The 16,221-nt window shown below is 35.7% G+C and overlaps 1 protein-coding gene across 1 annotated transcript in view; it reads right to left on the bottom strand.

Annotated features, from left to right (window-relative positions):
- Nucleotides 1–8,984: 8,984 nt before the first annotated feature.
- Nucleotides 8,985–16,221, bottom strand: part of GFPT1 (glutamine--fructose-6-phosphate transaminase 1) — a 40,454-nt gene continuing 33,217 nt past the window's right edge. The window contains exons 15-19 of the mRNA XM_012646504.1: nt 13,085–13,199; nt 12,691–12,818; nt 11,588–11,755; nt 10,628–10,789; nt 8,985–9,967 (exon numbers count right to left, since the gene is read on the bottom strand). Coding sequence (XP_012501958.1) covers nt 9,923–9,967; nt 10,628–10,789; nt 11,588–11,755; nt 12,691–12,818; nt 13,085–13,199 — 618 coding nt within the window. The 3' untranslated portion in view covers nt 8,985–9,922. The remainder of the gene's footprint in view (nt 9,968–10,627; nt 10,790–11,587; nt 11,756–12,690; nt 12,819–13,084; nt 13,200–16,221) is intronic.

Here is a 16,221-nt window from a genome sequence, read left to right as displayed (position 1 = left end):
TCTATAAAAAAATTAAAAATGAACTGGGTGTGGTGGTGCACACCTTTAAGCCCTAGCTACTTGGAAGGCTGAGGTGGGAGGGTTATTTGAGCCCATGACAGAGTGAGACTTTGTCTCATAAATAAATGTAAATTCCTCCAGAGAGGATTTGGGTTTGCTTTGGTCAAATGCATGGCAGCAGTATCAATTCAGGATCACTGTAAAATAAATTGTTTGAGGCTTTTCAGGACATACAGGTAGGGCAAACTTCTACACAAAATGTGCATGACAACTAGCTGTGATAAGGAATTCTTATAGAATTTTCTTTCTCCCATCCACCACAATTAAGGCTGAGGCCTGCATTTTTCCTTACCATATCCATCTCTGACATGTTTTATTTCCTGGCTTACTCTTTGGCCAAGAATGTTATTTTCTACCTTGCTCAGACTTCCCACCTTCCTCCAGCCCATGTCTATCTCCTGTCCCCCATATGGAGCTCATTAAAACTGAAAGGTCTAGTGCATGAGACCAGCATATCGCCCCTGTAAGAGTAACCATCAGCTTCAGTACCTGTTACTTCTCTAACTAGTATTTTCTTACTTTTTGCTTCTGAGAATTTTCTTTCTGACAATTTACCCATGTGATTAAAGAGAGGGTTGATTTTTTTTTTTTTTTTACATTCTTATCCAGCATTCTTAAGTTTTCTTTCCTAGAACTTCCAAAGGTTATCTGGTCTACCAAATTGCCAGAAATTCATGCTGTAGTTTGTATACATAACCAGTTTATGTACCCCCCAGTTTATGTACAAGAATGGGAGAGGCAGGGAGGCTTCTCAGCCTTACTAAAAGGGAAAGGAGAAGCAAAAAGTTCTGGCAAAGGATCACAACTAGTTGGGTGCTGGCTGATAACAAAGGGAGCACAAAATGGATAACGAAAGAGAAAAAATGTGTATGTGTATATACAATGCATACGCTTGGTGTATGTGCATATATTTATATAAACTATGGACACTCGACAAATGAAGGCCTTAGTAGCAATGCGTAATTCTTTCCTTATTTGATATGTACACATTTATATATCAATCAACTTTCCTCTCTCCCTTTCCAAATACTCTGACACGACAGTAGTCCCTCCTTATCTGCAGTTTCACTTTCCAGTTTCAGTTACCAGTGGTCAACCACAGTCTGAAAATATTAAATGGAAAATTTCAGAAGTAAACAATTCATAAGATTGAAGTTGCACACCACTCTGAGTAGCATGATTAAATCTTGCTCCATCCTACTTAGGACATTAACCATCCCTTCATCTAGTGTATCCGAGCTACATACACTACCTACCCATTCATCACTTGGTAGCCATCTCGATTATCAGGTCAAAAAATGAAGTATATATAGGGTTCGGTACTACCCAGGTTTGAGACATCCACTGGGGGTCTTGGAACGTATTCCCCGCAGACAAGAGTGGGGATTACTGCATCAAGGGAGACTGTGATCAAGAGGAATGAATATCACACAGAGATGGATAGAGTCATTTGTGAAACTGTTTATCTCCTCTTCTTGGGAAGAGGGCAAGTGTGTCTTTATTTCAACAGGGATAGCTGCTGCATGTTGGTCAAAATCATATTCTTTTTGCCCTTCCTTGGGTTTTTAAGCACAAGTATGAGCGCAGATGCTGTGTACAGCAAAGAGTGAACTGTGCTGAACGATGTCTGTTGAATATTCAATACTATCCCCGCCCTTCTTCTGGATACTTATCCACAGAGGTCCAGTTAGAACTCAGCTATGAGAGCCGTTTGTACACAATTGGAAGGGAAAGGGGGTAGAAGTAAGTATTCCCCAGTGGTAATTGCAATCAGGTTAATGGGCATTTAGACAGCTAATGTGGGATTTACCAACAGCTTCCAAGCATCTTTCTGAAAATCATTCAACCTGGTGCTGCAGGCAGCTGAGATCACCAACAGCAGTTCCCTGCACTTCCTACCCTTGCAGAATTCACAGCAGCCTCCCTGGTCTGCATTTCCTCAGGCCTTCTAATAGCTATAAGCCCAATTCTCCACATTAAATCCTTTCCGGGCAGGGCACAGTGGCTTGCACCTATAATCCCAGGACTTTGGGAGGCTGAGTTGGGGAGGATCATTTGAGGCCAGGAGTTCGAGACCAGCCTAAACAACATAGCGAGACCCAGTCTCTACAAAAAAATCAGACAGGCATGCTGGCACACGCCTATAGTCCCAGCTACACAGGAGGATCGCTTGAGCCCAGGAATTTGAGGTTGCAGTGAGCTTTGATGACACCACTACACTCTAGCCAGGGCAACAGAGGGAGACCTGGTCTCAAAAAAAAAAAAAAAACCCTTTCCTACTGGAAATGCCAATAGTGACTTCTGATTTCTTGACCAAACTCAACAGGTAAAGGCACTAAAAGAGAAAATAAGGAATAAAACTATCTATCTACAGTATAACTTAGGCCAGCAAGTATCCTATTAAGCAACTTCTATGGCATAATCACTATGCTCAGGCACTGAGAAATACATAGATTGTTTAAGCAGAGTCCATTTTTCCACAGGTATTTCTCGCATGTCCTGTGTACCCTGTACACTGGATACTACAAAGTAAGAGAGTGGAAACGCAAGAGTTGGCTGTTAAAGTTTGTGAAGGGATTATCCAGTTAAATAATGATCCAAGCTTTGAGGCCTCCATGGGCACAAACCAAGCCATGGTTAGGTTAATTTTAAAAACAATAAAATTAAAAATCAGCCCTATCTTCTGATAAGATGAGCCCCTACTTAGTTTCAGCAATACTAAGCCAAAGGGGTTGAGAACCATTAACTCTGGAACACCACACTGCCGGGAAGGTCACGCTGTGGAGTGCAAAGTGTCTATAAGTCAGCTGGCTTTTCTCTGTCCTGGGGAACCCCAAGCACTCTCCTTCATTCTTGTGTCCTGTCCTAGGAAGAAGCAGGAATGCATAAACAGATTTATACGAATCTGTCCCTGCTGAGAAAACGACTCAAAACATTTATTAATGTTGTGTCAGTAAAGTCAATTTTGTATCCAGAGGCCAGGATATTTTCCCACTCCCCTTAAAGCACCAAAAAAAGACTACAGATATGAAGAAGTTTCAAAATTCATTTTTTTCAAACAAAGAAATGCTTTAAACTTTAGTAACACCGCATGGGTCCAAGTTAACAACCAAGAACAAAAGATAAAAATCCTACAAAGATTTCCCATAGTTCCTAGGTTTCTACACAGCAGCAATGAAAGTAAATTAATAAATCAATATTGGGTTTACATTTTATTCAAAAGATAAATACAAAATTAAGAAAGAGATAAAGTTCAAAGAAAATGTGTTTGGTATTTCAAAACAATTCTATATAACAATGTATAATAGGAAAAAAACCAAAAGCTCCCATAAATCAAACTGGCTAGACACATTCAAATCTAACAGAAAGAAAACTCGAAACTTAATGCAATGTTATTTCTCTTGCCTGGAAACTAAGCCTTTATCATCTCAGATATCGTCCATCCCATTACTTGAAAATAATAAAGCATCACACTTTCTAATGAGTTCATCTCATGTTGAACTTGCCATAGTAAAACACCAATGACGTACTCACACTAGAATGAGGACAACAATGTCACTGAAAGGGAGCTATTGGCAGAAACAAACTAGTGATCTCGATACATCTATACTTTTGCAGACCTTTAGGTTGTGGTATGACAATCTAAAATTCACACATACCAACCTTAGGTCTCACAAATTAAGAACGTACTAGTTAAGAACCAAGGGGTTTTACCCAGTTTAAGATAGTTTCCTTCATTTGTCCTTTAGTATAATGGATCTGGAATTCTCAGTTGAGTACTATACACTTTGGGAATTCTGGAAATTTTCCTTTCAAGACTTCACTATATTTATCTCCATTTCAAAACATACAAAGCTGAGTGGCAGAGATAAAAACTAACTCCTTTAAGATTCCACGATATAACTTGTTTGTTGGTTCTGGTGTTTGGATTATTGGATGCTTCTAAATCACTCAGTATACTGCAGAAATTAAGAGCATATGAAAATATGCCACATGCTTTCATCTTAGTAAGCATCAATAATTTTATATATAGAGAGGCAGACTGATAACTGAGTGGGAAGGAAATAACTATAATTCTATCAAAAGAGCATTTCTCTAATTGCTTGCAAACTCCATTTTTGATTCCGTATTTTCAATTACACATCCATACTTCATATTCAAAATCTCCTGAAGCATAAAAAGAGAAATATGGCTACATAACAGCATTCTCTATGAGAAAATACATAAGTGACCTTGGAATTTGAGTCAATGAATAATGTTAATATGAAGTTCACAAATGTGCCTTTTCAACCTTGGAAATAATCTGTTGTGTATATGCTAACCAAAAAAAGAACAGTAAAATTATCTTATTACATATATACTACCTGGGAAGGGGTCAGCTGATTTAAATAACTTGTAACCTGATAACTTTTCTGTGTATTACCACAAGATTAGTTCATAGCTCTAGGATGCTTGTTAAGCTAATAAAGCTTGACCATCTAAAAAAAAAAAAAAACAATGGAAACTATTAACTCTCAGATTGATGAGAAAAACTTAACCTTTACTTCTTTCCCTCATCCAAAACAGTTAAATAATTAATGTTTCTCTAAATGCCACTCCAGTGAAAACAGCCTCTTAATTTTTAGGGAAATCATTTCTTGGCCTTTAGGAAGCACTCAGTAAATACTGATAGCCAACTGAGGAAAATTTAAAGAAAACTGTCACTAGAAGTAAAGCTGAATTTTAGGTCAAAAAATGTAGCCTGTGGAAAAAATGATGCATGCTGGTGGGGCAGCCTTAGGCTTTGCCACAGAGCATGAGAGAAAGGGAGAGGTGGGGAAGGGAGAGAGAAACCAGAGACTGGGCTCAATTCTATGGGAAGGCAGAACAGCACATCTATTCATTCAAACCACTGTGGCCTGTCTCTGGCAAAACACAGCAAGTGCTGTAAGGTCTAGGGATAGAGATGCTAGCTTGATGTTTATAAATGGATTCTGTAAAGGGAATCTTTGTTCTATAATTAACAGATTGCCAAATACTACAGAAACTTTAAGATTGTCTTGCTACTCACTCACCTTAAATATCCTTCTTTTGTAACTATCAACTCACTTAAACAAATCACTGCAAAATCTGGAAATAACATGCTACAAACAACAGGTTATTGCAAAAAATTTTAAAAGACTTGAGAAAATATAGTATCTCTGGAGCATGATATCAGATAGAGTAGAGCCTTTATCTAATGATCCTTTCCCAAACAACTGGGAAGTTGGGGTAGAGACATGTGGCTTTAGGCAATCATTTCTCATTTTTAAAAGCAATAATAGGCCGGGCATGGTGGCTCACGCCTGTAATCCTAGCACTCTGGGAGGCCGAGGCGGGAGGATCACTCAAGGTCAGGAGTTCAAGACCAGCCTAAACAAGAGTGAGACCCTGCCTCTACTAAAAATAGAAAGAAATAAGCTGGACAACTAAAATATATAGAAAAAATTAGCCGGGCATGGTGGCTCATGCCTGTAGTCCCAGCTACTCAGGAGGCTGAGGCAGAAGGATTGCTTGAGCCCTGGAGTTTGAGGTTGCTGTGAGCTAGCGTGACGCCAAGGCACTTTAGCCCAGGCAACAGAGCAAGACTCTGTCTCAAAAAAATAAAATAAAATAAAAGCAATAATAATGAATAAACTTATGAGAAATGTTTACTAACAACTAAAGTAGACACTGGCTATGTTCTTAGTACAATACAATTTTTAACATAACTACAAACATGTATATGCTTCAAATATTAACAAATTGCTTCAAAATGAAATTCTTAGGAAGTTTTTGGTAATTTATTCACAGTTCAGGCTTAGAGTCACTGTACGTAACAAGACATGAAGAAGAAATGATCAACTGGCTCAGTAAACTAAACATTCATTTTAAAGAAAACAAAATCAACACAAAGAAAGGATGATTCTGAAATTTCCACTTCACAAGTATAACTTAAAAAAATACCAAAAGTTGTATGTAAGCAAAATGCATTCAACCACAGAACATTCAAAAAGCTAAAAGGATCATTTCTATATTCATTCTGAAAGCTAGTATAGTAAGAAAGGTAATTTGAGAATTTCCTAAGATGTTCTTGTTAACCATCACTTATAGTAAATAATATTTTGATATCAAGTTATTACAGACTTATAAATTAATATGGTATAACTTTATAGTCTTGCTTTAACTATAATTTTTATCTTAACCCTGAATACTGGTTTGAAGCTAACGTTATAGTCTTATTAGTTATCATTGTCACAGACCCAAGATATGTGTAAATTCATAAAGCTAGGAAGATACTGAAATACTAACAATCTTTAAATATAGTGGGGGAAAAAAACTGATTTAAGTGTTTAAACTTCTAAACTTGAGATTCCAACAGTAATCTGAAATGTTTCCAGGGGTAAAACACTCTGCCTGGTAATCTCGTACACAAATTTTACTAAATATGTGAATATCATAAAACTAAAATATCTTTTATCACTCCCTTCAATTTCTTTGGCCTTCACAAATTCAATGTGAGCTATGAATTCTTTTTCAATAATTACTTTTCAATGACATTGTGCTTTTTTAGAAAAATCACTTAGTTTGTAGCATATGATAGTTAACATTAGTCTTTCTCTTTTATTGCTATAGTATACCCTAATTTTTGAAAAAAGAGAAGAGAAAAAACTGACCCCAAAGGACTTCTGAAAAAGCAAACATTTTAGCTAGCAAACATTGCTTCTGTTAAGGAAACATTTTAGCTAGTTCTACTTCTTTGAAGAGTAATAGAATTAAATGTCAGAGGAATATTACCAAGGAGCAAAAAAAAGGTTCCTTTCCTCTCATCCTCAGAACTACCTCAAGACAAGAGACCTGTATTCAAAAAGATGAGACAGTATCATTTCCGAAACAGCCTCCGGAGAAACTGAGAGCGAATACCTGTGTTAGCTCCCTTAACCTCCAGGCCCATCTGCACAGCACCATGTGTCAGTGCCTGCTGGGTTGTAGTAAGTCCTGATGGTTTTCATCTTTGCATATTAATGACTGCTGTTATAGATTTATGGGTCCGTTATAACCTGTGATAATACAATAGCTCACTTTGCAAATACATTTCACTTCTTGTGAACAAAATACGCCCCAAAACTTGGACCGTTATTTAAGTAAATAAATCCATTCACTCACAGCATTTAACAACCCACCTCCACTCCATCTTTCCATGCTCTCACCCTGTCCTTCCACTGAACCTAGTCTTCACTAGTGATGAGTCCCCCTGGGGACAAACGGATACTGCTTTAAAGATGCAATTTTTAATGCCTAGCACAGTGACTTGCACATAATAAGTATCAATAAATACTTGTTGACATAGTTCTAATAAACTAAAAGTAGCTAAAAATTTTTCTCTTACCTTTTATTCCTATGGCATAGGTGATTTTTTTTTTTTTTTAAAGATACAAAAGCTGACTCCAAAGTAACAATCATTTACTGGGCCATGTGTTAGATGCTACACGTGTCCCCCTGCCTAAAAAGGGCTCATGAGGTAAGAAACTCTTAAGTCACATGGGTCAATTTAAATGTTAAATGAACTACAAGAAAGAACTTTTTATACAAAGGACTCCTTCTGTAGAATACCTTTTTTGAAAAATCCAATTTTCTTATCCTATATTATGTTGGTCCTTGCTGGACATGCTCATTTAGTGGCTTGCTTCATATTACAGTATCTTTTTTGCATTACGAATTTATAAAAGCATTTAAAAATCACTACGTCAAATGGGATGGAGAACAAGAAAGGAGAGGGAGAGGAAAGCATGTTTGTTTGGAAAATATCACTTCTTTGTTCTTAATTTTGGCTTTTGATATTCAGTTTAGAACTTCCCCTAGCTTGGAGTGACAGCATGTGTGTGTGCATGTGTTCTTTAAAGAGACACACACAGAAAGTGACAGAGAGAGAGACTATGCAAGCTGATCCTGATTTCACATATTTTAACTAAGAATGCTGAACCAAACTTTAGACTGTAAGAAATGCTATAAACCCACACAAATCATGTTTTGTAAAATGTTAATATACCAAACTTAAGAAATGACACTATACACCTACTTAAACTGGCTAGCTTATGCAAAGTATCTTAGAAACAAAGTAGATAAACATAGCTGTAACAGCTATACATGTAATGTATTAGTGACCCTATTTAAAAAAAAAAATAATCAGGTTTCTAGTCTACATTACGAAAGTCCTTCCAAATTAGCTCTAAATGTACCATTTCTTTCTCTAACCCTAACATACAAGCAGAATTCTATGCTTCTCTTACAGCAGTAATAGCTATTGGGAAATCTTAACCTCACCAAGAAATTCAGACACAAAAAAAGAAAGGAAAACACTGAACTCACTTAAAGAATTGTGCTAAATATCTCCCCTTCGCAATTTAAAAGTGAAAACTTCTGAAAAGAGAGGGACTTTGCCAAAACATAACACATTCTCCTTTAGCTCCTAAGATCTGGCCAAAAAAGCTCTGCAAAGAAATTATTACTCATAATTTTTGGAGTGTCAAACTAATATTTTACTTTAAATATTTTAATCAAAATTGTCAACTTCCATTTCTGACACTTATCAGCTAAATGTACCTTAATATCACTTTATTTATATCCTCTTCATTCCTAAATATATTTCAAGGGTAGAGCACAGAAAATACAGAGAGAAAAAAATACCTGGGAAGTAATACTAAATTTGATGCCTATCAGTGTGAAGCATATATACCTTTTTCTGAGCTTAGCCTATCATACACATTTAGAGTCAAAGATTAGTCAAAGACTTGCAAATCTTCCAGACAATTGCAAAGAACTTCCAAACTGTCACTAAGGGACCAGTTTTATTCAATAAGTCAGTTGAAGGAAAGTTAAAATTAACTGTACGAAATTCTTCCTTGGGACAAAATTAAAGAGAATACTGAATATACCAATATTGATTTAATTTAAACATTTGACAGCAGCTTTGTGTTGTGATTTCAAAGAACAAGATAAAATATGTCATTCAGCAGTCATTTAAAAGATAAAAGACTACAGATATAAGGAAATAAAAACCACTTTTACGAGATGAAAACACAAGGGGTAGGATACCCAAATGTACATATCGCATCTTCAAATTTAAAATCATACTGTCAGTTGTCAAAGCAGCTTGAATTTAAAATTTGTGCTATGAAATTGTGCAAATATGTTCTCTCGAGAGTTGGAGAACACCAATGCACTACTATAGTTTGCTTCCTAAATTACCTTCATCTACAGATAAAAGGCAACAAATCTGAGAAACTAACGCTAACCGAACTTACAGACATAAATTCCACCAAGAAAATTATTCAGTTTTTAAGTTTTACAGTTTGATTTAAAAACAAAACAGAAACAAGCTTCAAAATAAATCACAGCATCTTCTCTTTATATATAACTTAGAAAAACCTTCACTTAACATCCAAGTATGAGCATACATTGCCATTGGCTGTAGATATTCCAATTAAATGCACGACTACTCTTTCATTGTTCTGAATGAATAGAACCATGGTAAATAAATGCTTATTATTTTTAAAACATACTTTCCTCTCAGATTGAAGTGGAGGATCCAGAAACTCAACACCCAGCATTCTTTAAAGAAAATAACAGCTAAAATCTTTGATACAGATTCCAATATAGATTCCATTATTCAAACTCCTCCACAAATTACTGGAAAAATATAAGAGGTAATTTCACAAAAATCACAAATTGAGTGGAATAATTATAACTGATATATAAATAAAGATTTACTTTAAAAAGGCTTCAAGGGGGAATATTTTAAATCAAGGTTTTAAATACAAAAGGTGTCTTGTGTTGCTTAATCATCCGGCGTTTCAGATACTCTTTACTCTACAGTTACAGATTTGGCAAGATTCCGTGGGAAATCAACCTGCAAAAGAAGAGCAAGATTTGAGAGATTGTACAGATTGGGAAGAGGAGGCTTTGCTATAAGCAAATTATTTTTGTTAATAAAAACAGAAAACAATGTGTTCATTAACCATTTTTATTATAGACTATAAAGAATTAATTAGAAAATATAATCACACAATGTTATCTTCAAAAAAACTGAAATTAGTCAGGAAAAAGAATTCTACGGGCACCAGTTCACACAGAAAGAGTTGCTGTGGTTTTCTATAGAGGTAGTAGTCCTCACAGGCAACACTAAAAATATAAGAACAGAATGTTTTGGTGGCCACAATGACTGGGGGACCAGGAATGCTAAAAGTCCTGCAGTGTGTGGGACCATTCCAAATGCCAAAGAACTGTCCTGCCCAAAATGCCAATAGCTACTCTATTAAGAAAACACGTGGAGGTTCCCCAAGGAGAGTCAAAATCTTGAAAGTGACTTCCAAGGTTCCTTTTCAAGTTCTATGGGTAACAAGATATGTGATGTAACATACAAACTGGGTCATGAAAATGTAACAGCTGACAGATATATTTGAAGGATTTCTCAAATGCTAATGTTAAAAAATTAAGGAAAAAAAAAAACTGTAAGAATGTACCCAGGCGAAAAACCACCCCAAGATTTCTGCAGTGGTAGACCACTTACATCATAGCCTCTCAGCACAGCAAGGTGGAAAGCCAGCAACTGCAAGGGGATCACACTGAGAATGCCCTGCAAGCAGTCCACTGAGTGGGGCACCTTGATTGTTCTTTTTGTGTTCTTAATGGTCTCGGTATCCTCCTTATCACAAATCACCACAGGGCGCCCCTGGGAAAGAAAAGTACACACATATGTAAACCACGCACACACAAAATCACTGGTAAGCAATGGTGGGGCTATATAGCATGTGAATGTGCAAATTTTGTACTGCATAATCCACGTGTGGCCTCAGTGACACTAAATTTAAACCCTTAATAATATATTGTAAGTCTAATGTAACTTTACAGTCAAAGAAATGGAAGCTTTGTGGCATTTAGTAATTTGTTTAAACTCACAACATTAAGAAATACCGGGCTTAGTGCTTAAATTCAGGTCTGCCTACCTTCAAAGCTCAAGTTGATTACTACTACAAAGCTCATGGGAGTAATATCTTTTGGGATTTACATATAAAGCCAACTGATCTGAAGAAAACACAATTAAAGCACCAGCACTTGTAATTTTTTTTTTTTTTTACTTTTCACTTACATAATTGGAAAGCACCTGTAATATTAATGTAAAATCTGTTAGGTTTTTCAGAAATACATATTTAAGAATATTAAATTAAAATGGAGCAGCATATGTTCATTGAAAGAGGACAGGATTTGGAGATTAAGACCTCAGTTTTGGTCTTAGTTCTGCCCATTATGAGACCTATGAGCTGGGTCCTGTCAAAACTCTGAGTATTTGATTTCTCACATGTAAACCTCAAAGGCTATATTCCAAAGCAAATGAGTTAACAAGAGTAATCATGTTTTGTAAGTCAAGTATCTGGCACTGGTCTGTCACTTTCATGTCATAAAATTCAAATAGCTTTAGTAAATCCACCCTTAGATCGCCAAGGTGTCCTCACAGCCTCCCCTGGCTTACCTGCCGAGCAACCACCTGCTGAAGAGCATTCTGACATTTGGCATAAGTGTGATCTCTCATGATGATCATGATAACAGGCATCAACTTATCCACCAAAGCCAGAGGGCCGTGTTTCAATTCCCCAGCAAGGATGCCTTCAGAGTGCATGTAAGTAATTTCTTTGATTTTCTAACAGGAAAGAACCAGATTAGTCCTTCGTCTGTTTTTCAAAAATCTATCCTTTGTAATTATTATACAAAACATATAAGTTAAGCCGTTATTTATCCAAAAGTATTAAAAGACCACTGATCTGTAAATATAGCTAACAAGTTAATATTAATAGATCACTATATTTATGATATCAACAAGTAGTAGGAAGTTTAAAAGCTCCACAAGGAGCCGGGTGCAGTGGCTCATGCCTGTAATCCTAGCACTCTGGGAGGCTGAGGTGGGAGGATCACTCAAGGTCGGGAGTTCAAGACCAGCCTGAGCAAGAGTGAGACCCCATCTCTACTAAAAACAGAAAGAAATTGGCTGGACAACTAAAAAAATATATATAAAAAAAAAAAATTAGCTGGGCATGGTGGCGTATGCCTGTAGTCCCAGCTACTCGGGAGGCTGAGGCAGTAGCATTACCTGAGCCCAGGAGTTTGAGGTTTCTGTGAGCTAGGCTGACGCCATGGCACTCTAGCCTGGGCAACAGAGCAAGACTCTGTCTCAAAAAAAAAAAAAAAAAAAGCTCCACAAGGACTTTTTGAAGATTTTAGATTATCATGAACATATTCCTAATTCTTTATAACTCTTCTCCTACTTGTTTTATGTTTGACTTCAATTAAATTTCTTATCTAAAGAACTTAATCCTTATTTTACTCATATTTGGACAACAGATTAACCTGAATTACTTGCTAAACCCAAGTTATCATGTGACAATCTATTCTTCTTGGTTTCTCACTTTTGAATTAAGTTCTCTATTGCATTTTCTCAAAGTAAAACAAACTACAATGCATAAATACAGAGGCACTTTTAAAAGTTCCACCTATTTCATTCATTTAATTTAAAAGTACGACTATGTGCCAGCTCTGTAAGTCCTGAGACTGAAATTAACTATGCATGAGAAAACTTACCAATGCCCCTTCAAGACAAGTAGCATAATGATAGCCCCGTCCCATTATCAGGACTGACTTCTGATGATAAAGTTCTGTTGCCAGTTTCTGAATTTCATCATCCATGCTCAGTACTTCCTTAATCAAATCTGTTAAAAAGTAATATTAGCAAAAGCTATGAAAAAAAGGACAACAAACTGAACAGCTATAATAATATATTGGTAGCAACTAACAAAAAAGTCCAGTGTTTCTGTTCTTCTGTGGTATCAGTGTGGGATTTTTTAACACATTGGAGCAAAATAGAAAGATCTTATTGACTAAATAGCTACAAGCCCCAGCTTCAAGGATAAGAAGAGAACTTTACCGATTACCCACTCTTACACAAATTAAGTGTAATATGTGAATATTTTTGTACCAGGCAGCCGTTTCAATCCAAGCATGATCTCTTTGCGTCTCTCTTGCATGGAGATCCTGTCATCACACATCATAAGTGCAAACATCACAAGGGATACAAACTGGCTGGTATAAGCCTGAAACACCACAAAAAAGCAGGAGAATTAGCTGCAGTTGTATCTTAAGAATTTAGAAATTTTAATTTTAAAAAAGATTAAAATAAACAAAATTTCCATTGGTTTCACAGCATACATTGTCCATCTTTTAAAAACAACATTAGTAACAGTGAACTGAACCAGTACCTAGGGAATCTATCACTATTCTCCTTTTCTGAATCTTTAACAAATGACTTACTTAACCTTTATTTCTCAGATATAAAAGCAAAACACCTTATAATGCATTGGATGCTTATGAAACCCCTAATACTCCTGAGAAAGGAAAAGAAACATGCCAAAGGAAGGTGAGTTGAGAGAATAAATTTGCACGTGCCTAACCAAATTTAGGTTTTGATATAAGTTCAAAGGTAGGGGCTTGAAGAACTCTTCTTGGGATACTTGCACAGGTATTGTTGGATTTTTTTAAAAATTACTCTTTACTTTTGCCTGTTGTCTGTCCCTCACCCTCACTTTTGTTTAAGTTTGGCTAAGAATTTAAAAAGTAAGTTCAATTGTAGAAAAGTAGATAGATACATTAATAAGAATAATCTTCAATCCTATTATTAGGAATTACATTAATAATATGCTATTAATAACATTTGTGAATACTACCTTCGAGTTTTTACTTTTTTCTTTCTTTACATTGGTAAGAAAATTCATTATTAGCAGGTGCATTTTACAACTTGCTTTTATTCCTCATTAACAGTCCAGTACAGGTACTTTCCCAGGACTGAACTCTCTCTCCTTTTAGTGGTACATAAATAACCTTGAGCAGTTTTCATTTGTTTAGGTCTCAGATGCACATGTACCTTCATATCTTTCCCAAGTAGATATTTTCCATTTAAAGAGATTTTCTGTATACTGTTTTATTTAAAGCACTTACTAAATTCTTATTCATCTTAAGAAATCTTATAGTTGATATTGTTAAGCTCTACAGGTAGTCAATCATAACTGCAAATAGAATTTTGTTCCACCCTATTATTTTACTTATTTTTTCTTATTAAATTGGATAGAACTACTACAACAGGGATAGCAAAGAGATTTCATATAGAGCCAACACCAACCAACTGGCAGTCGTAGTGAAATATGTTGAGAAAGATTCCAAGGTAATGTAATACAGAGAAAATCCTAGGAATGTTCCAGAAGGAACATGTGAGGCCCACTAGAAGATCTAAAACTTTCTGTTTTGTAGTTCATTCATTCATTTTTCTCTATTATTAGCTTCCTACTGTTTTATTGGATTTTCTTTTTCTAACTTTTTGAGTTACATTCTTAGCTCATTTTCTGTTTGAAGACAAAGCATTTAGTGCTGTGAATTTACCTGTAATTATCACTTTGGCCACACTCACTAAATTTTTACCCCTATCGTTCATTGTCTTTATTTCTTACTAGAAATAATAGCTCTGATAGCTTTTTAACCCAATAGTTATTCAGAAAAACATTTTTATGTTTCAGGCATCTGAAGCTTTTCTTTACATTTTTATTATTAAATCACTAGGATTACTTTGCTGTGGTCAGTTACAGTGTTTTTGTGTAATTTTAACTTTAGGAAATTTATTCTGTGGCGGGGGGGCAGGTTTACATGCTGAATTTCTATTACTCTTCTCTGGATAAGGGATTACTTCATTAGTGAATAATTCCCTGTCATAATGTAGATAATGGGACTCCCTCTATAATAAAATCAGCCAGCTAATGGGCCTTACCTTCCCACCAATTAAATAAGACTCCCTGTTTCCTCTTGCTGTACTTCCCAACTTCCAGCTGCTCATCTGGTCCTCCACAACTACCTGTCCCTGTATGCCTATTATGTTCCACTGGCAGATTGGAATTTTTCCCCTTAGCACTGAAGTAGATTTAGAATCCCTTGCCTCCAAGTCTAATGAGCACATCTATAATTCTAAATTCCAGTCCCTCCAGTCTAACTCTTCCTACTGTGGTTTACTTTTCAATAAATCAGTTAATCAAAAAATATACTACCAGGGCAGAGAGACACACACAGTATCTTGAACCCCTGGAATACCTAAACTGTTTCCAATCCGAACTGATCAGATAACAAGTATTCCAGTTCCTCCAGCCCATAACTATTAATAAAAATGTTATTCTACAAACTAGTGTTTCTCTGTTTCAACTGAAAACATCTCAACATTGGTTTTTATGTACAAATATTGAATAGAGTAACTTTAATGCATTTATTTTTCCACTGCATTACTATTAGTTTCATTTCCAATTTCAAATTTTCATGTCATCAATACATTCCAGAAAACCAATTATGAGAAAAATAAGCTACTCCCTACATTTAGAATCTACTGAGGTTTGAAAGAATTTACCAGGAAATGTTGATTCTGAACTTTTAAATTTGGGTTTTTCTTTCTATTCAGCCAAAAACAAAATTACATTGGTTTATTTTTTTTTAAATCAACAAAAGTCAGCACTGTGGTGAAATTCTAAACACCTGCAATAACATAAGAAAATTGCTGAACATGCACGTTTATATCCATCAACTCCTACAGAAATATCAAATTGTCTATGGTCTGATGTTATGAGAGTCCATAATATCCCTCTAATCCTGACAATCTTTCAGGCAAAGTTGGGCAAGATCACAGAATTCTGCTCGCTCCATCACTGGGCCCAGGGATCAGGATCTATGATCAACTTCTTTGATTATCCATTAACATAAAAACTTATATCTACCATTCAGAAACAGTCTATGACTAAATATCTCAAAACTTATTTTACATTAATTCCAAGCCCAGAATATCTAAGACAGTTAAAGAAAACAAAATTACTTTAGAATCCAAGAAAAATGAAAGTAACACTAAATTACCATACCCAGTATATTTTTGTGTCATTTTTAAAAGAGATTAAAGTATATACTATAAAAAATGCTTATTTTTCTCATACAAGGTATAATCATTGGGGGAAATTAGGTGAAGAGAGCATGGGACTTCTCTGTGCTATCTTTGAATCTATAGTTATTTCAAAATATAAAGATTTTTGAAAAAGA

This window comes from Propithecus coquereli, unplaced genomic scaffold (assembly GCF_000956105.1).
Source record: "Propithecus coquereli isolate 6110/MARCELLA unplaced genomic scaffold, Pcoq_1.0 Scaffold243, whole genome shotgun sequence".
NCBI classification, from domain to species: Eukaryota; Metazoa; Chordata; class Mammalia; order Primates; family Indriidae; genus Propithecus; species Propithecus coquereli.
This window is presented reverse-complemented; position numbering and strand designations above follow the sequence as displayed.